Below are 25,779 nucleotides of genomic sequence, written 5' to 3'. Positions count from 1 at the left end.
ATGTTAGAAACAAGATTTTCAGCATGTATTAAAATATTTTATGTAAAAGTCACATTCTCATAGCCCAATATTTTCTAACAAATTTGGGTTCTTATTTCTAATTATCCAAAAGAGAGATGTATAAGTCCAATCTTTGATCCTTGTTCCCAGAAAATCAGTAAGACCAAAAAAAAAAAAAAAGTGAAACTATTACATTGAGGGGCTAACATTCTGTTTTCAGGCATTTCTGAACAAATATTAATTTCACTTTATGATATGAAGCCTTTAAATATTGTATGAGATTTAAATCAAATCCAAGGTAGCAATTTCCTTGAAAACACATTGTCTGTGTTTACCGACTAGTGTTTTAAGGTGATTGGTAAGAGGATACAAAGAAATTATAATGGAAGTAAATCAAAGAACAGAGACACTCACCCTAGTTTTGGCATCGATCTGACCACCTCGATCTAGTAAGAGCTTCACCATGTTTGTGTTTCCCCTTTTGGAAGCCACATGCAGAGGAGTGATTCCATTCTACACCATGGAAAGACGAAACAGAGCAAGTTGGGTATGACGGCATGATAGCAGGGACTTGGTGTCAAAGGGCACAAAGGGCACAAATGACCACCTGGTAATTTGACCCATGGTTTCTACTGTTTCAATATCTTTGATTTTTTTAAGGACCAAAGAAGCACACAAACTACAAGGCACTATTGTTAGAGAATACAAAATGGAATAAAACAGCATAAATAAGTCAATAGCTATGAATGTATTGAACGTACACATTACAGTGAGTAGAAAAAGGGAGAACTTTGGTGTAGTAGAAACAAAAACTCAAATTCTATCTAACATAGATCCCTAGGATAAAATCTTTTGATAACATCCAGGCTCTTAAAAAGTCTGGGATCTCAAAGTTTTTTTACACTTAGAAATAGAAGTACAGCTAGATTAGACAAAGGGGAATAAAGGGGAGGGAGGGAGGATGGAAACAAGAAAGACAGTAGAATGAATTGAACATAATTTTTCTATGTTCATATATGAATACATGACCAGTGTAACTCACATCATGTACAACTAAAAGAACGGGAAGTTACTCCATGTATGTATAATATGTCAAAATACATTCTACTGTCATGTATAACTAAAAAGAACAAGTTTTTTTAAAATAGCATACAAATACACATATTAATATCCAATGGAAAATGATTCTTATAAACATATTTTTTAGAATAATGCAGTAAGAAAGGCAACTTGAAAACAGCACAACATAGTTCCAGTGCAGAAAACTTCTTAGGAGAATATGTACCTTATTTTGTCATACTTTTTTGAATATTCAAATCTTGCATTAATTGATTTATACTAAATACTACCACATGTGAATTTCATATCTTTCATGTAAATGAATTATTTCCATACCATTAAGCAGATAATACTCCATGTTATTTCTGTTTCTATATCTTAGTCAGACTCTTCGTATGAATGAATTCTCAATTCATTAAACAAAAAATTTCTGTCAAATCGCATGCCCTCTTATTACTGTAACACATACTACCTACATATTTTATGTATAATATTTCATTGTTTATTAACTTGAAGCTGATTATTCATCATTTTCAGCATGATCTTTAAACATAACTGCTCAAATTGTTGTCAAAACCAATAGTCTCCTCAACTATTGCAAATGATTTGTGTGCATGTGAATTTAGGACATTCCTATTTTTTACTTGTTAAATCCCAAGAACTTCCTGTGATATGAAAAAAAAGTAAAAGGAAAATCTAGTACCTTTAGGAAGTTCCAAGAAAGGGGAAAAAATAAAAATAAAATCTTTAAGAAAGCCATTGGTGTTCACTTTTACTTTCATAAAATACCCGTTTATTGCTGCCTAAGATATGAAAATATTTCAATCCGTACCCTGGCTGTGAAGTCCACAGCAGCGCCCCGGTTTAGAAGAAGAGTTGCCACATTGACATTTCCATAGTGTGCAGCTATGTGCAAAGGAGTAAAACCACTCTGTGGAAAGGAAAGAAATGGCAGTTGACAAAGCATTTCACTTTTTATGCTATGGTCACCAAACCAATGAAGAAAATCACTTATTTTACAGCTTACCTAATATATGAAAAACATAATTTAGATAATAAATGCTTTAATAAGACTCTTTTCAAATTGTAGTGTTATGTGGTGATAGTTACATAAAGAGGTAAATGCGCAATATATAGTTATATAAAGAAAAAAATATTCTACATTCACTGGTATCATTATTTTTAATTATCACAAATTTTTATCTATTTATCAGATTTGCTTATTCCAAACCATGTTTCTTGAGTTGATTTAGCATAATAGAGAAAAACAAAATATGATTAAAAAACATAAAGTTTCAGCCATAGAATTAACACATTGTGAATTTTTAAAAATGTGGTTTTCTTGGGAGGTTTCAAATCTGTGTTTTTATTCTTGATTTGTAAAATAGCATTGGTTGACATTATGTCTTTGGAACTGTAAGAACTGAAAATTCTTACAAATACCTGTCATGGTATTTCCATATCCTTACAACTGATTAATCAGGCAATGTTTTATAATGAAAAAAAATTTTTAAACAAAAATTAAATAATATACTTGGTAGTAATAAGAATACAAAATAAAAGTTCAGCATAGTCCAATTTTGAATGCTAATTAAACTAATTTTTATTAATAAAATATGATTAAGGCAACCAGGTTAGATCAATTATACAAGTATTAGAAAATTATTTATTCTGAAAATGTTCAAAAAATAACATCTGAACTTTTTAAGTGAAGAAAAGTAGATATTTATTTATATATTTATTTATTTTTGATGAAATTTGCTTTAAAACTTTTGGCCAGGCACAGTGGCGCACACCTTTGATCCCAGCAACTCAGGTGGCTGAGGAAGGAGGATTCTAAGTTCAAGGTCAGCCTCAGCTATTCAGTGAGGGCCTAAGCAACTTAGCAAGACCCTGTCAAAAAATAAAAAAATAAGAAGGGGGAATGTGGCTCAGAGTTAAGTGCCTCTGGGTAAATCGCCAGTAACCCCTGCCCCCCAAAAGACATTAATTATCACAATAGATGTCTTAACTCTTATTAAATTACACAAAGATCTGATCATCTTCTTCACTCTATTTTCATTACTTAAAATAGTATTAAGTGGCTATGACATCCTGCCGTTTTCTGATTATTTTCTATTGTTCTTTATTATTTGAACTGAACTTTGATGTGTACCATATTACTTTAAAGAAATATTTTCTAAATTACAATCATTGTTTTTCTATTGAGTTGATATGTGGGTTTAGTGGTTTTGTTTTTAAAACACTCTGAATAAGTTCTCAGATAACTTAGGTAACAGAAATTTTTCTGCGCTATCAGCAACATTAACTGCAAATAATTTTTACTGTAGAGAAGCAAGACCCAAAATGAGAATAGTAATTATCAATCCAAAATTCCACAACTGTAGTCAAGATATTTTTATTTTACATTTAGGTAATGCCAAAAAGTGATGTCAAAATGTTAAAAAAAAAAAAAGTCAGTATACTCCGTATATCATTTTATAAAATGTCAAATTGCTGTATTTTAAAACATAACTGATTTTTTCATTTTTATCTTGATATTTCCTGTCACCCAGGCATATCCTGAATGTATGTCTATTATTCAAGTTATAATATAATTTCAGAAAAACATACTGATTGCTGGTAGAACATTTTCAAATTATTCAAGTATAATAATATTAGTTTCTCATTTGCAAAAATAAATGAATTTATCGTCTGATACATCCTCATTGACCATCCAGGTTAATGCCTCAGCCTGTGAGTCTTGGAACAGCACAAGACTAACAGAAGCCCTCTCAGAGGACTCTTCCCTGATTAACAGAGAAGTGGGAGGCAGAGTTCACCCTTCCACAAGACTACAGATGGAATGATTCCTATTCTTGGTGCTCGATTAACTTAAGAGAAATATTTATGACCAAGTACAACTCAATCCAAACTGCTGCTTTCAAATATGATATTTAGAGCTAACACTGCTTTCAAAAATGTATCATATTCACCAAAGAGCATCTAAAAAATTAAATGTATTAAAATCAGTAATCAGTAATAAAGATCAATTTGTACAATTCCTATTTGAATAATTTCACCAAAGTATTGATTTGGGGCCTCTGCTGTTTTTAGTTTTTGTCTCTGACCTAGGTTCCATGCATAGATATGGACCAAAAGAAGTGACACAAATAACTCAAGTCTACTGCCATCTCAAAACACAAATGTGTCGATAAAGAAAATTATAGTTTTATATCAAAGAAGATATTTGGTATTTGTTTTTTAGGGATTGGCTAGCTTCACTAAGCATAATCTGCTCTAGTGCCATCCATTTCCCTGCAAATTCTATGATTTTGTCATTTTAAGGTGCTGCGTAATACTCCATGGTGTATAAATGCCACATTTTTTTTTTATCCATTCATCTATTGATATAATGAGAGCAACTAAGAACAGAGCAGGGAGGAAGAGCAGGAAGAAAAGATTAACATTAAACAGATACATGAGGTGGGATGGAAAGGGAGAGAAAGGGAAATTGCATGGTAATGGAGGGAGACCCTCATTGTTATACAAAATTACATATAAGAGGTTGTGAGGGGAATGGGAAAATAAACAAGGAGAGAAATGAATTACAGTGGATGGGGTAGTGAGAGAAGATGGGAGGGGAGGGAGGAGGGATAGTAGAGGATAGGAAAGGTAGCAGAATACAACAGTTACTAATAGGGCATTATGTAAAAATGTGGATGTGTAACCGACGTGATTCTGCAATCTGTATTTGGGGTAAAATTGGGAGTTCATAACCAACTTGAATCTATTGTATGAAATATGATATGTCAATAGCTTTATAATGTTTTGAACAACCAATAAAAAAATAAATTAAAAAAAAATTTAAAAAAAAAAAGAAAATTATAGTTTTAGAAATACATCTCTATCGTTCAACACTAAGTGTGAATGTTCAAGGCTTCATAATCTCCATGAGCCCATAATCCAGTAATCAAATAAGATGTTAAAGAATCCCCTCAGGGGCTTGGATATATCTCAGTTGGTAGAGTGTTTGCCTCCCATGCACGAGATCCTGAGTTCAATCCCCAGCACCAAAAAAAAAAAAAAAAAAAGAATTCCCTCACTCCAGTGAAAGTCAAGCTACATGATCAGCCACTTGCCTTTGAGTATAGAATAATATCTATAATATACTTTCAACAATGTTTCTGTTAGGGCATGTCTGCAGCAATGGCCAAGGAGAGACTAGACCCCCCCACACACATATCCCACCTGAGAGGTTTCAAAACTTATTACTCTTGTTGCTTGATATCATCTATTTTCACATGAGGAAAATGATTTAATGGCAAGTGTTTTAAGACTTATAAAAAAAGTAACTGCTTTGCACATGATATGCTCGATATGATTATTGATTACAAACAAAATGATAAAGAAAAAAACATACAGGGGTAAAAGGCAATTGCAATTAGACAAAAATATAAAACATGGTAACGGAGAAACCTCTCTCATTTTCACTTCTCTAAACTTTAATCTGAGAATTCTCATTAAGAAATCAAGATCACATCTCTTCTTTGCAAAAAGTTAAAAGTAAAGCTCACTTATTAAAATATGTTAAGGAAGAGTTTTATTTCATGGTCTAGTCTCATAAACTTTAAATTTGTATTTAGTTTCGTTGATTTAATAACACGTCAAATAGATGTTGCATTAAATATATTTGAACTATCAATTTTCCTTAATTATAAGAAAAATTTCTAAATGATTTCCCATTCACGGAAATTTTAATCATTAGTATGAATTAGTGAGCATTTATTCTAACTGGGTAAAAATTAAAAATAAATAAAAATAAGGCAAGTTTTGGTATAATCACAATACTGTACCTCAGTTGTCCTATTCACCATCATCTGAAGCAGTGTTGTATGGGAAAAAGAGGGAAAATATTACACAGTGCAAAATTAAGGAAACAGTCAATCTGCTTGCTGAACTGGGGATACTATTCCAACATGCCAAAATGCAGTCTACGCAGAAAAAAGTCCCAAAACACTACGCAATACAGTTGTTTCTTTCTGATTCTTTTTATATTATTTATGACTGTAAACAGAAGGAAGCAAATTTCTCAATAGCCAATCCTCATCATTTAAAGAAAATTATCTTGCATTTAATTTTTTTCTAGTGTACCCAAATACCCCATCTTTCTGAAATACCTCTGAAAGTAATTTTATCTCTTTTCATGAGCAGGAGTAATTTTGCATTATCACCAGGGCCTACTTCTTTATCACTCCCCAGGAAGAATCTGGCAGCACAGAGTTCCTTTAAACAGATGCACTCAGCTTTTACCTTGGACTGGACGTCAGCGTTGTGGTCATTCTGAAGCAGGAGTGCGGCAGATTTGGTGTCGTCTTTCCTAGCTGCAATGTGCAGAGCTGGCAGCCTTACTTTGCCTTTGGTGTCATTCTCCAAGAGGATGGCCACCGCCTGATTGTGTCCTTGCTGGAGGGCCACAGCTAGAGGAGTAAAGCCATCCTGGCAAAATCGAGGAAGAAAAATATCTTCCATTAACATCCAGATTCTTAGGTTTCAGCTCCAAGCAGTGGTGTCTCTAAATTTTAAGGTAGTGATGAACACTGATAAGCAAGATCAGAAGCAGATCATAATTAGTCATTTGTCACACTGTGGACTAAGTTAATCAGATTTCTTTCCTAAATTCTGTTCTATAGATTTCTTTAAAAAATGTGTCCTAACAAAGCACACTACCTAAAGGGTGTGATTGTTTTGAAGCCGGAATGTGATCACCTGTATGTTTTTTTTTTTGTTGTTGTTGTTGTAATTGTGTTTTTTTTTTTTATTGATCACTTGTATGTTTTTAATGGGAATAAAAATTAGAACAAACCCTAAGGAATGCCTGGTTATGAGAAGGAAAATGTGAGAAGACAAGAGTAGAACTTTAGAGTGGAACTTAAATCTGACTGGGAATCACAAATATGGTAACCACCCCCACACACACACACACACACAAGATCAACTATGCAAGTTGCTCAATGTCTCTGTATTGGCTGGGAAAATGATAACCATTGTGGACGGAATGGCTATTACCAATCCAATTTTGGAAGTTTTGGACATAATGTGATCTAAAACTCTTTGGCAAATTAGGATAATCATTAATTTTGTTCTAAACTAAATTTTATTTAAGAGCATTTAGATATAAAATATACATTCTATAAAACATTTATAAACTGATTTTTGAAATCTAAAGTTAAGAAGAGTGCTAAGCAAACAACAGTACAGATAATGCAAACTTAGAAGGAGCTTAGGGGTAAATAGACAACTGTGCTAGACAACTTGGAAGGTCATGTTTTCTCTTTAAAAACAAGTCTTTAGTTCCTGGAAAGGTGATCGGTAAATAGAAAAAAAATAGATATTCTGGGCTATATTTCTGTTAAAAAACCTCCTTAATTCCCAAAAGTTTAGAAACAAATCTTAAATGTTTCCATTCATATACAGAAGAGAGGTCAAGAGGATATACAGGTATATACATGGTCAAGAGCCAGGAACAGTGGGGCACACTTGTAGTCCTAGCAGGTAGGGAGGCTGAGACAAGAATATTCCAAGTTCAAAGTCAGCCTCAGTAATTTTATGAAGCCCTAAGCAATTTAGCAAGATCTATCTCAAAGTTTAAAAAATAAAAAATAAAATAAAATAAAGGACAGGGGATGTGGCTTGGTGGTTAAGCTCCCCTGGGTTCAATCCCTGATACCAAATAAATAAATAAATAAAGAAAGAAAGAAAGAAAAAGTTTGAAAAGGAGGGTATACATTTAAAGATTGCATTATAGAGACAATGGTAATTTACCACAATGTAACTACTAAATTTGTTTTCAATAATAATTTTAGAATGCTAAGTGAAGCCTTTTGAAGGAAAATAATTTTTCTCAAATGTATCACATTATGTATGCAGTACTAATCCCAATAAGTGATTTTTTTCTTTTTAATAAGATTAGAATTTTAAGTATAACTGATTACTTAACAGAATAGAAGAGTAAAGAATGTTGTGTCTGAAGATGAAAAACAGCAGCTAGCTTAAATTTAGAATTTAGGCACAGATTAAGCACTAGTTGAACAGGGAAAACATGGTGTCATTATCATATACATATTTAATTTTATTACCTCTTGAAACACTGTGATAGCTTATATTTTTAAAACTGTGAACTTTGATTTTTTTTTTCTTGGAGATGAAGCATTTGCTCTCAGAATGGAACTTTATTAGAGAGATATCAGCCTTCAATTTTGGCAACATTCAGGAAGAAGGAAGAGCAGAGAAATATAAAAATGGAACTGGAGAGACAGAGAACTCTCTTTGGAGAATTTAATTCTAGATCTCCATCCAAGTTTTATTGGATTTTATTCCAATCTATACCTCATTTGGAATGATATGTTGAAATATCTCAACTAACTCAAGGAAATCCAGGTTAAATTTCAGTTGCTTCATTTTTCATCATTTATTTATCAACGCTAACTGCTATAATCATGAGAAATTTGCAACTTTAAATATTTCATCATACACATGAGTTTCACTGCCATGTTCAATGATTCCATAATTATCTGATTTTTAAAGTGGGCATAATGTCTTGATTAGTAATTAATTTTTGCAAATTAGTACTAACAACCAGTTCAGGGTGTCTCCTTTAGGCATAACCACATCTGTGCTCATGAGATTATAGCAGATATTTAGCAGTGCAGCATAACATACCAAATGACAACCAACCATATGCCACTACAAACATTTTTTTTAACAGAAATGATGGATTTAAAATGCAATGTGTAAAGTTTAGTCCATATGTGTGTTTTTTGATAATCATAAGGATCAGTGCTAGTGTATTAATGAATTAAACTTTTATACATTCAATCAGGAAAAGTTAAATTTAATTATTAAGGTGATTTTTAAAATGAAACAAATAAGGTATGCATGTGTTTAAGCTAAGATTCAAAAATCCCATTCATTTGCAAAAGTTGCATCTTGGTACAGAAACCAGAGAGGGTTTTAAGTTTCTTTGGATCATGATGTAACATCGCCTCTACCAAAGCAGAGTACATAAAGGGGTATTTTTGGAATCAGACTGAAATGCTGCAAAGGTCTAGACCAGAGGAGCCTGAGTCAGCTGAGAATGTGGGCAAACTGAGTTTACCTAAATCTTCCACTAGAGACATTAAGTCTATATGGTGACTAAGAGGGCTCTGGTGTACAAGTTTCACCTGGTAAGTGATATTGTCTTTATAAAGTAAAAGAATAAAACATTAGAGAGATTTCCTTGTTTTGGTATATTTCTCAGAGATACAGTCTCTTTGTTACCCAAGCTTTGCCTGAAGATATTCACATGGACAGAATTAGTGTCTCAGGAAAAAAAGGCCCCAAATCATAACAATCACTTTGTACTCCTATGGCAAGAGTGCAAAATCTGTCTGTTCTGAACAAAGAAATCATTTCATATTGGGCAGCTGTGTTTTCTGGTTCTAAGTAGGAAATGTGTTCTTATTAAGAGTGATTTATTGGGATTTTTTAAATGGAAATAAACTGTCAGAAAGTGATTTTGATTGGCTCCATAAAAAGTTTTCTCCCAAACAGCCTGGAAGTGGATTTAATAGATTTAATGACTTCCATTGTTGTGTAGAAAGAAGTTCATGTTCATTTAACCTAAAGATTTAATTGTCTGGAAAGGAAGCCATATTCAACATTAAAAATTATCAAGATGGTTTCTGGGTTACAAGATTCAAGCAGTCCTATTTCACTTCAGGGCTGGAGTTGTAAAATTGTATCAGTGGAACTAGAAAATAGGAAACAGGAAAAACAAAGCCTGAATACTCTGGTTAAAAGAGGTGAGGAGGGAAATGTCCAAGTGGAGGCTCCTTCCTCTCCTCTCCCACATCACCAACTCCCAGCTCTCCAGGAGTCCCCAAGGCATTTTCTCCAAGCTCAAGGGCTTCAGGAGCAACACCTAGAAACTACTGTCTTGGAAAGTCACTGGACTTGCCCCTGCATCTGCCTAGGCTAAAATGAGATGGAAAATACAAAGTAAAATCTTCTTATGAGGTGGACATGTGTAGGAAAGAAAAGTGATGTTCTGAGAGTCCCTGCCCCCTCCCAATCCCTCATATGATTAGATGTCCTGAATGAACTCTTTGAAACTGGACTGATGTCAATCATGGTATTTAATGGTTGCCATAAACAGAGTTACACACATATGTCATATTCCAGTTTCAGTATAAATAGCATTTTAGTGACATTTTCCTCAGAAAATTATGCTAACACAAATACTTGTGAATTATTTCTGATGGTGAGAAATTGTTCCTTCAAGGAATTGTATTGAATTTAACCAGATAAAATATTGATAAAAAGAAATGATTATGATTCATGGTAATCTACTTTTAAAATGGTATAAAGATTGCAAAAGTAGAATACCCCAAATTGACACAGGCATGATTTCATATAAGAATAAGTGGCCGTGAATCTAAAGTGAAGGCATAAACTCATGGAACTGTGTGCACAAGCCTGGGTCATTTCTTCATAGCCACTCTGTAGATGTAATTATAATATAAGTATTGCCAGCATGTTTTAGAAAAGTTCATGGAGAGCTTTTGCAACTGGTATAAAGAACATGGACATTATAATCAAAGAACTCAAGACTTGGACTGGCAGTCTTACCTCTGTAGCAGTGCTCTGATTAGCTCCATTTTCCAGTAAATATTTTACAACATCAATGTGATTCTCCTGAGCAGCCATGTATAAGGGAGTGAAGCCATTCTAAGAACAAATGATAAAAAAAGATGACAGCTTTAATCATTTATAAAGCTTAAGCCATGGAAGAAAATATCACAAGGAAAGAGACATTATGAAGTAAACCTTTCAAATGACGAAGCTACATAGCATACTTTCACACTGAATAAATCATATATGTCATTACTATTATGAGACTAGATCACAGTTGACCAATTCCCACAAACAATTCATAAAGAAATAAATAAATGAGGAGAAGTAACTATTACTTCTCTATTATAGTTATGAATTTATGCTTGCAATTCTAACAGCAAATTCATGAAATATTTCCAAATAAATTAGAATCTTCTTTTACTCAAAAAAATTAAAAATTAAAAAATGTCATGAAAAAAAGAAATGAGGAGAAAAGAACAGAGTGAAAATATTTTTCTCACTTTAATACCAGAGATTCACATTTTTCATCTCCCAAAACTGCTGAAGATACTTATTTATCTTAATCTACATAGTTCTGGGCTATGTAGATATTCTATAGAGCATATAGAATTCTTACTATACATAAAATAATATATAATGTCCTCTGTATTTACCAATTCATAAACTATTTAAACAGGCCTGTATTGCCTTGAATATAAACAATTTAGTTAGTATTCTTATGGGTATAAATTATTGCTTATACCAGAATAGGCTAGAAGAAATTGCAAATTTGATTGAAAGTTAAAAAAAAAATCTGTATTTTACCATTCTGATTGAAATAGCATGGCCTGATGGCCTGTACTGAACATGATTTTATTATTTTAAAATCATTCTGAAATGTTACCATTTTTGTAATTATTTAATTAATTAATTATCAAAATCCAGCTGCTAGTAGCTAAGTCATCACTGAAAAACAGCGAACAAGAGGAACACACATGTTCTCACGGAGCATACATTACAGGAATATTACATTATTATGGACTTGGGCAAAAATTCACTTAAATTTACAACATTATTCTAAAACTAAGTTTAAATTGGCAGGTTACCTTTTCATTAGATCCTTAGGAATAATATAAGCCCCATTAAGAAAAGAAGAAACACCAAAAAATTATTTAAAAATAAAGCTTGTATAATAGTTCATAAACTCTCAAAACCTAGCAATTCTCTCAAAACCACAAGAATCTTAAAACATTGATAATTTCCTCAAATTTTCCATGCATTAACAAGAATGCGTAAAAACAGAGGTGAGTATTCAGAGATTTTTTTAACTTAAAAGGAGAAAAATAGCATTGTAAAATTATTTTATTGACATAAAAATTCTTCTATATACTCTATGACTGTGGAAATAGTATTCAAATGCCCCAAATCCAGCAAAATATATACAGAGTGTACAAGCAGAATAAGTAATTTTAAATTTGATTATAAAAGAAAATCTGCAGGCTTCAAATGGTAGAAGAAAATTTAAAACTTAAAAAAGAAATATTATAAGAAGAGTGAATTAACAATGTTGTAGGATTCAGGAATAATTTGCTGGCTCGATAGCATACTTTTTAAAACATAGCAAGCAGGTGAAATCTTGTATATTTTAAGAACAATGAAGAGGTGGCGGAAGGATGGAATTAGAGATTCAAAGGAAGGGAAAGCCAGGGAAGATGGTTAAAAACAATGAGTGGGTGTGGAATGGGATCTTTCATGACAAGTAAAAGGCAGGGATGCAAAAAGAGAAAAAGAACTTTTAATCGAGTACAGCAATTTGCTGACATTTTTCCTCCAACGGAATCTTATAGCTAGAATAAGGAGAAAGGAAAATAGTGGTTTCCAGATTGACAGGGGAAAGGAAATGAACCATCCTTTGGCCTGTGCCTCTACAACAGCCCCAGCCCTGAGTGGTGAGCTGTAGCAGAACCTCCTCTGGCTGAGCAAGGCAGCAAATGCTGAGGGCCAAGGAGACATGCCCACTATGACCCCAATGCTTCCTGACTTCCAGGCCACCCCTCACACACCTGGCTGCCCAGAATGTCTGCCTAAGTGTCCTTGAGTATGTTCCCAATGCTTCCTCAGACTTCTTCCTTGTCATCCTCCCAAGGGTTCTTTGGTTAGCTGAATAAAGGGCCTCATATATATCAATATCCTCATCTTTGGGACATGTAAACTACCTTATATGATAAAAGGTACTTTGCAGACATGATTAAATTAAAGACCTCGACACCTGGATTAGCCAAATGGGCTCAATGCCTTTGCAAGGGTCTTCATGAGAGGAAAGTAAGAGTTCAGAGGGAAAGAAGACGCTACACCTTGGGCTTTAAAGATGAAGGAAAGGGTTATGATTCAAGGAATACAGATCCAGAAGTTGGAACTGTCAAGAAAAATAGACTCTTATCTAACATCTCCAGAAGGAAACAACAATGCCAACCTTTGGATTAAACCCAGTAAGTTTAATTTTCAAAACTAGGAGAGAATAAATTCGTTGTTGTTTTAAGCCATTGAACTTGTAGTAATTTGTTACAGCAGCAACAGGAATCAAATACACACCCTAAGAGTTGCTTACTAGGGAGAGTGGAAGTAGGAGATGAACAGAGCTTGAATAGGCTGGTGGTCCTGAAATGCAGATGAAGCCAGGGATAGAAGAGCAGAGGGGCCGGCCATAGGTCAAGGTCCAGGCTTGGCACTCCTCTCACCATAGTTCTTGTGTGGAACTGTGCAGACTCCAAGTCTATATATGGATTTGCCATGTTGTTGTAGTAGTTATCAAAATAGAACACTTATTTAAAAGTTTGTTAGTTCAATCTATATTTTATAATTTTAAAAATTATAAGTGGGTCCCTTTTGCACTCTTACCTTGGGACCTGCAAGTATTAAAGGAATGTAGAGTGGTAGAAAGGAGAGAGAGAGAGAGAGAGAGAGAGAGAAAGGGAGAGGGTAGGGGAGAGAAATCAAGGCTTACAAAATATAGTAAACAGAGGGGAGAGGACCATGATAGGAAACTTTAGATTTTGGTGACAATACATCACAAATACCATTTGTGTGCATTGTATCATAACCTTGTGTGCCAGGGCTTCCAACAGAGGAGGAAAACAAATATTAAGAACAATGAAAATAAAGATGATCCACTGAGCTTCTGCTACATTAGCCACTGTGAGAAATGCATTCAATATATGTTCTCAAATTATAGTGACTGCATGCCCCAATTTGCCTAGAATAGCCCACATTTATGCAAAATGCCCTGGAGTATCTCAGTTTGGATGATTAATGACCCAACCCTATCTCTAATACTTAGCATAGTGCTGCAACATTAGCACTATTTCCCCTATTAAAATGAAGCAGCTAAGGTCCAATACATAGGCAATTTGGCCAAAATCTCATAGCTAATTATTGTTCATGAATAACCTTCTTGTAATGGAGTTGGGACTTTTTCTGGAGTCCTCAGCCTGGCTATGAGATAGAATCTCCTCTAGAAACTGTTAAAAATGTCTAGGTACCACTCTACCACCCTACTCCTACCAAACTGGAGTCTCCATGTACAAAGCCCAAACACATGCACTTTTTACAAAACTCATTTTTTTGAAAGCACCCAAAGAAATTTTTTTGTAAGTGATGCAGAATGGTTGATTGGTTTGGGGTAGGAAGTACCATGATTGCATCTGTATTTTATAAAGTTTACTCTTTCTAAAATGAATACCTTGGCTTGGGATGGTAGGAGAAGAGAATGGAAACATGGTATTAATCAGTTTTTGCAGAATTCGCAATAGGGTACATAAAAGAAGGAAACATGAGCTTAGGCAACACTGGTTAAGAGATGAGGGAATTGTTTACTGATATAAAACACATGAAATGAGACAATAAAGATTTAGTGCAGATTCTAAAGATGTGCAAATGATCCTTTCTTACCATACTGCTACTTAACAAGAAATATCCCACTGGAGAATGTGAACACTCCTCTGAGTAATTAAGACAAAGCCCAGCAGCACATTAACACCATTGTAAATTTTACAGGAAAGCATTCATCTTCACACATAAGTGACTTAACCACACAGCATAATTGGTCTCTGTGTACATGCATTAAGGCACTTGGCCATATATTATGTCTCAATGTTTTTCTAAAATAGTCCGAACGCAAGTAGGTATGAAAGTATATATAGTTCCTTATGTTGATATTAAAAAAAAAAAAAGTCAAAGATCCCTATAGCTGGAGTTGATATTGGTGGGTACAAGAAGCACAGCATCAGCAATTGTTAAGAGCATTCTGACATAACCCATAAGTACCTCTAGAAACTAATCATTAAATATTTTTGAACATTACCCCTGCCTGTAGGAAATTACTAATTATCTGTCATTCATTTATATTTATTCAACAGAAAATGTGTTTGGTGACTCTTCACTGTCAGAAATTGTTGTTTAGCCTTAGTGATTCAGAGACAAAAAATAAAAAATATCTGTTTGTAAGAACTCACAGTCCAGAGCTAAGATGAACAAATTAGCAAACTACAGTTCAGTGAACACATTAGTTTATTAAATAATTAAATAATTGATTAAATAAATAAATTTTTATTTTTAAAGTGATATATTGGATATAAGGAAAACATAGATAAAGGACACAGAACTCAACTTTCCAAGGAAATTGTATCTGAAGGATGTTACTGGGAGTGACTCAGTGTGAACTGAGTCATGGAAACACCTAAGTTAGACCCAGAAGCAGAAAAGGTGTTTCAGACAGAAGAAACAGTATGAGATGAGAACAAGTAAAACAAATGGGGACCTGCAAATAATTCAATGCTAGAGGGGAGAGGAGGTAAAAGATAGGCAGAAAACAGTCCCATCTGCCTTGCTGGGGAGTCTGGATTTTATTTTTAACGCCTTGGGAATCACTGGGTTTTAAACAGGGGTTCACCATGAACACATTTGCATTTTAAGGAAATGACATTGCCAAGAATGGAGAGGATGACATGGAAAGTGGCCAGACTATAGTCTAGCAGAGTGGAAAGAAGATTTTCATCATAATCCTGAGAAGAAGTGAGATTTAGAAATATTAATATGACTTTGGTACTTCAAAATATAATTTAGTATTCAGGCATTTATATTAAACTTCATGATTGAAAAGATTAGATGTGGTTTCTTTCAGTCTATATTATAGGTCATTGATAATAGTTATTTTTATAGATTTATTAAATAGGTATAACTTTTTTTCCAAATTTAGAATCTTCCTGTATTTTAGAAAATTTAAACACATAATATTATTTTTTCCCAGTTATGTTAGTAATATAACTATGAGCCATACTAGACTAGGTTTTTTGAAAGAAACAAATATAGATCCTGCCCCCAAAGAGCAGATAATATAACACATTACATAAAATAGATTCATACAGAATCAATAATACACATTGCCCAACATGAGTAAAAGCCTATTTAAGAATGCATTTGAAAATAATTCTCAAGTCCTTAAAATGTTTTTTAAATTGAAAATCTCTTAGCTAGATAGATACATAAAAAATGTCAATGAATCCTAACACATTACCATTCAGCTAAAGCTGTTCCTTAGATAATTTTGTAGATCAAGCATAAACTAAATCATAGTCTCTGAAATATACTACTCTGAAGTCAAGCATGGAAATTATGAAAACTTCTAATGGTTTATAAATTAATATATCTGCAAATTGCCTATTATTATGTTATTTGTTTTACTTTTAATTCAATATTGCAAAGCTCATTAAGTACCTTTCAATGATTAAGAAATTGTCTTGTTTTTCTAGTTGGAAATGCTACAGATGAAAAGGAAGTTGTCATTTTACAATTTACATTTTAAATAGTCTTTAACCCAGAGACTGACTGATTGCCAAGTGGACTGACCAGTTACAGAGGTAAAGGAGAAAATTGGAGGTGAGTAGATATAGTAGTGGCAGAGATGCTTTGAGACTCTTACCATATCCTTCTTCTCTTCTGTACAAGTGTTATTCTGTCATTCTGAGAGGCTTATTTAATTCTTATAAAAATTTTAGCATAGTATGTGCTCAGTCAATATTTTTAAAAGATAAACAGATAAAATAGAATGAAATACAAATTTCTCTAAATGCCTGTGGTGGTTTCAATATACATCTTGCAAATTTTTAAACACTTCTCTCAAAAAGTGGAGCCTAATTCCGCATCTTTTAAATGCAGGAGAGCTTAGTAGTTTGCGTCTAAGGTATTGATTATGTGGGATGGTTGGTATATGACTTTGAAGGCTAGGGTTTTAAAATCTATAGCCCTTTAGCATCGCTTTCTCTTTTGGATTATCTTCTCTGGAGGAAATGAGCTGCTGTGTTAGATGACACTCAAACAGCCGCTCATGTGGAAATTCACATGAGAAGAAACTCAGAACTCCCACCAACAACTAGAACCAACATACTAACTGGGAGAACAACCTGGGAGTAAATCCTCTAGCTTCAAAACCTTTAGCCCTGGGCAACATCTGCACTATAATCTCCGGACAGATGCTGAACCATAAGTGCATAGCTAAGCTACCACTGAATTCCTGATCCACTGAAATGGTGACGATAATAAATGCTGATTTTTATTTTAAGCTGCTAAGTTTGGGAACAACTTACTATGTGATAATTGCTAACCAATCTAACTTCCACTGAGCTTCTACATGATCAGGCCCTTGTCCACCTTGCCAACCACACCTCTTTCCACTCTCACTCCATGCTACTTCCTTTTTCTTTAGGAAAGAAATTTACATCCTAGGCAGTTAAATTCAAATTTTGCAGTCACATACCTCTTAAAATGCTATCTAACCTGGAAAGTCTAAAAATAAAAGATTTATTGGGGTTTCCCTGTTTGAAGTTGACTGAGTTATGGCTCTTCAGCAAGGTCTTCCCTAACCCTAAATTACCAGGACAGTTTTGTTTCTGTTTTTAAACTGTGTTATGTATCAAAGAGCACATCAGGGATCCTCCTTGTAGAATGCTGTTTTAAGAGTTAGCAGGGCGGGAAAGCACAATGACAAAGCAGCTGTCACCAAGTGTTAGCTTTCATGACAGTGCTTCAGAAGCAGGAAAGATTAGGTCTTTGCAAAAAAAAGAAGATGCAATAGGTAGCTTGTGCTTATTTGCCTAGATGAAGCAATATGTAGCCTAAGAGAGCTTTAACAATTTCAGTTTTGAATGTTTATAATACCCTTAATATTTGCCAGTTTTCTGAAAGTATCATGTATATTCTGCACCTACTGGAAAACACCATCAAGAAATTTCATGACCATTTGAAACAATAGAAAAGTGGGAATGGTTGTAGACAGCTCAGGGTTTCAAACTAGTGAAACCTGAATTGCCTTCTAAAGATGTCTCCTTACTTTTGCAGGCAAGTTGGCTTAATGATTTAGGCTTTTACATAGAGCAGAATTCTTCAGCATCCTTAACCATGACCTTCTGGGAAGCTTTTCATAAGATGCGACTGAGAACTGGTTAGTAACTACTCGAGGTACCATCCCTGAAACTATGCATCATCTTCTTCTTTGAATTAGCATTATGAGAGATAAGGTTGAGAAAACAACATCCCTAGATTATCGCCAAGCTTTAGGATAGGGATGATTCAAATTATTTCCCTAAATATATTGTGAATACACAGCTACAAAGGATGTTTTTCTAAAAAAAAAAAAAAAAAAAAAAAAAAACCCAATGGACAATAATTATAGTCACTAAAATAAAGACTACTTTCTGTACTTTGGGGATGTACTTAGAACAAAAGAACAAAAACTATGATTATATACTTGATTGGTAGTTAATGAAACCCACTCTCCTCATCATCTAACAGCAAGCAGGTCATCAAATAACTTAAACCAATCAACACATCACATTCTTTTTAATACAATGACTTGTTATAGTTTGCGCAAGAGAATTAAGCTGCTCTAATCAATCAAATACAGGATTTTCTTTTGGAAAACTGGGACAGACCTGTTCTCTTATTTTAACTGTGAATAAGGAAAAAAAAAATCTGGTTCCAATCCTGGGCCCACAAAGAAAGCCAGACTAGAATAAAGCTTACATTACAAATTATAGCAAAGGGAAAGAATTTGAGTCCTTGGTTAGAAATGAGCCATCATGGTGGAAGTAGGGGGACATACAGAAATATGTCCTGGAGCTCACCTAACCTATTTAAATTTTCTACTTAGAAAGTCAAGAAATTGCCTTTTTTATTTATCCAAATAGGAGGTGGGTATTTTCCTTATTTGCAGTCAAAGGCATCCTAGTTGATATAATAGTTAAAGCAAAATAGAGCTTATATTACTAGCATTAGTTTTTTTTAAAGCACTTCCTAAGAACTTGGTAGAGTGTTATAAACATATCAGAAATAATAGTATGAAAAGCTAATTTATTATTATTTTGGTTAAAACATTATTCTATGATCCTAAGAGATCTGCATAAAACATCTAAGATAGGTTTATCAAGAAGATATATTCCATGCTTGTATAGTTTTATCAAAATGGATTCTACTGTCATGTATAACTAAGAACCAATTTTTTAAAAAGAATGAGTTTAAATTACAAAAGAGCAGACGGATCAGTTTCAAGAAATTAGGTCCTGCAAGTGATGAGATTCTAAAATATTTTTTTTTCCTGTGTAAGTGGAAAATACAAAATGAGGTATCCAGTGTAGATTTTCTTCCATTGGTATCTCTGCATATACAATGCTAACTTTTATTTAAATTGCCAATAGAAATGTTAAGTTTAAGTCCTTCTCATTATATAACATAAAATTTTATAATAATGCCTTTATGATCCACATATAATAAATAATTTTAATAACACAAACTAAAATTAAATTTTGCAGATGTAACACCAGGACAAATTTCTACAGAAGCAATAAAATTTTTTTGACTATCAGAGAGGAAGCTACCAGACTGATGAATATTTGAATTTTTAAACTGGGTGGAAATTAATTCCCTGATATGTTTCTAGACTTTCAAATTGCTAAAGAACATAGATTATAAGTTTCAGATCTTCAATGTGTAGTATGATTTGCTTGGCACTAGCAAGTGCTTTAAAAATGTATATTATTGAACAATTTCATAAGTGATCCAATAACTCAGAAGCAAGAGAAAATGTATTACCTCGAAAGGCAAAAATAACAATACTCTGTACAGTTCCACAACCCTGAGAAAATCAAGTCAGTAATAATCATCATGGGGTGTTTAATTTTTCCCCAACAGAGTAAAATCCATAAATATGAATAATTATCTTGAATTAAGCCACAGTCCTAACTTAACTGATCATTTTTTTATGTTGAGGTTGATTAAATATAAGAATGAAAGAACTTTGACTTTCCTTAAACTACACAGAATAAGCTATAACTCTTTACCTCTCTTGTATATTATACCAAAAATATATTTTTAATGAATGATTGCCAGACAGTTTTCTTATTTCTACCCACTGATTTGAGAAAATGAACTGCTGCTCCATGTCTCTAAAAACACATCTATCATAAAAATATCATATGATTCATTTAGACCAACTCATCCAAAGCCACCTGTTTCCACAGCTAGTAGGCTTGGCTTTGTTGCTCCATGTATAAGGTAACAGTATAGCATTTTTTATTGCCTAAGACCTCCAACCAGAAAGTTTGAATCTTTAACCAGATGAAATTATTGCTTCCTTCAGCAAGTCGATCATTTTTGTCATTAATGATTACTGTTAAGATGATAGAGTACTTTGCATGTCAAGTCAAAAGACATGTAGTTTGACGGCATGCTGACACAAATACACTGACATAGTTCATGGGATTCAAAGATTTTTTAAAATTTCCCAAAGTAAAAGTTTCATTTCCATAAATTCCATAATATTTACTGTAAGTTTTCTCAGTCACTCAATAGTGGGAAGAATTATAAGGATATTTTTACCCCATGTCTGAAATTCACAGTTTGGATACAAACAAGGTATCATTTCAAATCATTTTACGTGAATTTGATGTATATAGAGAATAGAACATTAGAACAAGACCTGGGGATATAAATAGGTTCAGTAATTTTTGAGTAACACAGGAGTTAAGCACATTGAAAGCATTAATATAAAACTCTTCTATTTCTAAGAGTAGGGTTTTGTCTGTGCTGACTTACCCTTATCAGAGCTCTTTCAAAAGCTTCTAGGGAGTTAGAACAGGTGGTGCTCCCAGGCAGTGCCGAGATCAAGAAGGGAAGTAACCCGAGTGATACACTCAATATTTAACAGCTGCTTAACACACTCTAGTTCACCATTTGCCAAAGATACAACTTCAAAGAATAAATATTTTCCATGTAATAATCCAAACACATATGTAGATAACTAATGGGTTCACTGAGTCACATAGACAGATGTACGTCCTTTGGAATACTTATTTGGAATTTATAACTTTATAATTTTCACATTTATAAAGGATATAAGCCTACTTAAAACTATTTCGATTATATAATTAATATTAAATTATTATTAATTAATAGTTTGATTGTAATAAATATATTATTTAATAATACATTTAGTATTTTATATACATATAAATGTATTTTATATCTATGCACATTTAACTATTTTGATTATATAATTAATATTAAATTATTATTAATTCATAGTTTGATTGTAATAAATATATTATTTAATAATACATTTAGTATTTTATATACATATAAATGTATTTTATATCTATGCACATTTATGCTTATACATACACACACACACACACACATGTATATATATAATTGGACCTCAACATATTTAGTTGATCTCCAGTAGTGGTCAGCAGAAGCCAGATTAAAAATTGGTTCAATAAGTGAACAACTGGATCTTGGCAACCATAAAAAAAGGAAATGTGATCAATGATGTGAATTCCCAAATTTCTAAGAAAAGGCAACTTGCCTTTTATTGGTTAGAATGTTGATTCCATACAAAGGCCAGAAACACAGAAGCTGACTGTCTAAATGTGCCCAAGGTTGTTCCTTGGAAGAGCCTGTCGAAGGAAGAATCACCAACAAGTGAGTGGAAGGGGAGTTTCCATTCAAGGAAATAAGCTCTGAAAGGTGTCAAGATGGATTCAAGATGTACCCTTTCAGAGACTGAGGCTGGCTCACTCCAATGGAAAGACATCTTACAGCAAACTTTTCCTTTAAAATGTGTGTTTGATCAGCTTAAAAGAATCTGTGCATATAGTTCTTGTTTCCAAAATATAAAAGGTACAATTTAAGCTACAATAAATTTAAAGGAAAATACTACCTCCAAAGCTCATCCATAAAAGCCATCCAACACGCTACCTACTTCTTATCCTATTGAAATTCAGACTTTTGATGTAAATATATCATGATTAGCCTATCTGGATGTATTGGCTCCAAAATGTATTACCCTATGAGGCCCCCCAAATACTAGACTAACCTATTAGATGTATTTTCTAACACGACTGCCCCAAATAGTAACTGTCATGGCCTCTGGGATAATTATTACAATGTTTTCAAATGATGATGGCTTAATTGGCTTAATTGGCTGAATTGGCGTGGTCATTGCCATTCAGAAGCATTTTCATCTTTCTTCTGCGTATGGCAAATGAATATTAACCAATCCTTCTAAATTTAGAATCAGATTATTTAGATGTAAGTACCTTTAAAAGTCTACAATTCAAATTTAATCTGTCAATGAATAGTACTTCTCCTTCCTGATGCTATAAACCATGCTAAGTGTAGGTCTGAGTAAGCTTTCATTGTCTGAGGTTGCTGACAGAGTCCTGTAGCTTGGACTCATGCAATTCCTAACTGCAAAATCAGAAGGTGACAATAAACTGCTAAATTGTTCACTGAGATTTATATTGTTTTAGCCACTTTCTCAATAAACTAAATGATTGTTACAAATATTAGTAATGGAATAGTTTTACCAGAAATTGCTTGCTCCTCATGTAAGGGAGAGTATTGAGCTAGAGACTTGAAATAAATATTAAGAAATGTCAAGTCTGGTTTAACAGTGGAAAGAGAAAATAACAGATTTTTCTACATAAGAAGTCTATGATTTGGGGATTTCAAAATGTGCATTTCGTGTGTTAGAAGAAGCAAGGAACTTTGTTCCTCATTAAATCATATTTAAGTACATTTGTTAAAAAAATTAAAATGTAGGTTATAAGGTGACAGAAAATAGAAAAATTAATTATTAAATAGAGGTAACACCATTGAAATGGAGTTTGGGGTTTGCTTGTTTTAACTACCAACAGTAAATTGAAACTGCCTGTTGCATGTTCAGCCTAGACTAGCACTTGGCACATGGTACATGTACAAAGAACACATTCATTTTTCTTTGGGGCTGTTTGTAGCAAGGGCTTTTTCTAACCATTCAGCATGAAGCCCCCAGTTCCCAAACTATGTTATACCAAGGAAAAGTTGTATGCTGCTATCATTCTTCCCATCCCACCCTCAGATAATAATGATCTGGAAGCTTCAATTAACAATTAACCAAAATAACAGATGATGTTGTCCTCAACTCCAAACCACTCATTATCTATTCTTCAATGATCTAAATAGATAGGGATAGTAATAGGGGGAATGGAATCACTGAGATATGAAGTAACGAGCCTAAGGTCATGAAAGTGGCAAGTGACAGAGTAGGGTTCTTAACTGCTAGACCATACAGACTTCCACATCAACATCTCTGTCCATAGTGTCCCTGGAGTAATTCAACATTATTTTATCATCTTTTCTCTCTTACTCAAAAGTAGAGTGGAGTCAGCCTTGCTGTTGTTTCCAGTACTGATGTCTTTATTTTGCTCTTCACTGAAAAGATACATCTTTGTTGCTTTACATTTTAATGTCAAGGTTTTGTTCTATCACTTTCTTGCTGTTAACATCTTCAATTCCATATAGCATTTAAATGTAAATTTTTAAACATAAGAATTATACCAAGTTCTCTTCAGACAATGTACAGGAGAGTGTTTTGTACAATCAGATAGTGGATGAATATCTTTTGATCATATTGTTGATTTACATGTATTTTGATTCCTGAAAATCCAGTTTTGAAGGGATGCTGTTTGTGAATGAAAAGAGAGATACTTTTATCATAATATGATTTTGTGATCTTTCAAATATTTAAAAAAATATTCCCCAGTGACTTGAAAAGAACAGATAATATCACTGAGGTCAGTCCTGCAAGCACATTCAGATGAAGCTTCAACCTGGACTTCACGCATGCAATTTTGTATGGGATATTTAAAGTCTAATATGCCACTCTTAGATATGAATCCTACTACTTAGATTCAGTATTAGCTTTTTTAGTTGTAGATGGACACAATACCTTTATTTTATTTATTTATTTTTATGTAGTGCTGAGGATCAAACCCAGTGTCTCACACATGCCAGACGAGTGCTCTACAACTGAGCCACACAATCGGTTAGCGCGTGGTACTTATAAGACAGTGTTAGCTTTTTAAAGAGTAATTCATTTCTGCCTTTAAGCCGAAGAAAATCTCAGCCCAATAATAGGAGAGGACAACTATTTGATACATAGGATAGAATTATGCAGGCATTGAGCTCTGAATAAATTGGTAAACATGAAAATATTTTAATAACTGATTTGTAGAATTTTTGGATTGTCAATTAATAACTGCTTCTGTATACCATTCTTTTGTCTTTTCCTTTTCTATTCAGATTCTCATTTCTTTTCCTCTTTTCATTACATTGGCTAAGGCTGAAGTGTAATGTCAAATAGTATCACCAACAAGAATTCTCCAAACATCAGTATTCTTGGTATATCAGAATTCTTGTTAGTGGCTCTAATGAGAATAACGAAGTAGTTTTTGATATATTCTGGAAGCATTAAATCAGTATACCTAGTTGGGTAAAATTTATTAAAATTTAAATGAAAATGTTATTAAAATTTAAATGAAATCTATTAGTTTAAATTATCACTTAAAATACTAAAATGTGGGGCTGGGGTATGGCTCAGTGGTAGAGCACTCGCCTAGCCTGTGCGAGGCCCTGGGTTCGATCCTCAGCACCACATAAAAATAAATAAATAAATAAAGGTATCATGTTCAACTACAACTAAAAAATAAATACTAAAAAAAATACTAAAATGCTAAGGGAAAAAGTTGTATCATGGAGAACTATATTAACTCATAAAAGTGCCACTAACTAGTTCTTCTCAAGACTTATTTTTGAGATTGATTCCCAGATAGTAAATATCTTCCCAAATAATGGTTACATGGAACTTAAAAAAAAAAAAAAACTAACCCAGGGGCTGGGATTGTAGCTCAGTGGTAGAGCACTTGCCTAGCATGTGTGAGACACTGGGTTCTATCCCCAGCACCACATAAAAAATAAAATAAATTAAATAAAGGCATGCTGTCCATCTACAACCACAAGAATTAAAAAAAAAAGTACTAACCTATATAGATTAAGAACACTGAGTATTTTTTTAAATAGCAATTTAAAGTTATTCTGCATAGCTTCATATTTGCAACTTTATGCTCACGGATACTTTGTTCTAAATAAGATATATTAACACTATATTTTATATATTATATATGTATCTCTGTGTATATATATCAAAAATCATTTTATTACTGTATACAAACAAATATAAACAATACATTTTAGGTTTATAATATTTTATTTAGAACTTTCCAAGCTTGAAATTGTCCTCTGAAAGTGATTTTTAAAAATAGTATTTGGCCAAACCACATTTTGTAAATTAAATAACTTCAGTTTTTACCCCTCAGAATATCCAAGATGAGAATGCTCATTTTTTCCCCATTCGAGGAAGCTGTAAGGATCTCTAGGACATGAATGGCTATGTTCTAAATGTCCTATCAAATTCCTTAAAAATTTATAGAGGTGTTTAGACAAATGTAATTTTCTGTACCCAAATTGACAGCATTCTAAGAAGGTTGTGAAACAAACCAGTTACACAAACTGACTTTGTTTTATTCTTCACTGTGCCAAGAATAGGCAGCAGAGGGCATGAAGAAAGGCTGGTCTTTCAAAAATGCACTCTGACTAAATTTGGTAACAATGATTACTCACAGTCATGAAGCTCATAAAATTGCCAAGCAGTAT

General features: G+C 33.3%; 1 protein-coding gene across 50 annotated transcripts in view; it reads right to left on the bottom strand.

Moving 5' to 3' along the window:
* Positions 1-25,779, bottom strand: part of Ank2 (ankyrin 2) — a 554,279-nt gene that overhangs the window by 128,873 nt on the left and 399,627 nt on the right. For 43 of the 50 annotated variants that reach the window (XM_048813760.1, XM_048813787.1, XM_048813791.1 and 40 more), the window contains 5 exons: positions 10,711-10,809; positions 6,352-6,537; positions 5,895-5,918; positions 1,892-1,990; positions 415-513 (listed from right to left, as the gene is read on the bottom strand). In XM_048813760.1, the coding sequence (XP_048669717.1) occupies positions 415-513; positions 1,892-1,990; positions 5,895-5,918; positions 6,352-6,537; positions 10,711-10,809 (507 nt within the window). The remainder of the gene's footprint in view (positions 1-414; positions 514-1,891; positions 1,991-5,894; positions 5,919-6,351; positions 6,538-10,710; positions 10,810-25,779) is intronic. The other 7 variants (XM_048813804.1, XM_048813792.1, XM_048813803.1 and 4 more) reach the window with 1 other exon arrangement.

This window comes from Marmota marmota, unplaced genomic scaffold (assembly GCF_001458135.2).
Source record: "Marmota marmota marmota unplaced genomic scaffold, marMar, whole genome shotgun sequence".
NCBI classification, from domain to species: Eukaryota; Metazoa; Chordata; class Mammalia; order Rodentia; family Sciuridae; genus Marmota; species Marmota marmota.
Note: the sequence above shows the minus strand (reverse complement) of the source record. Positions and strands in the feature narration are given on the sequence as shown.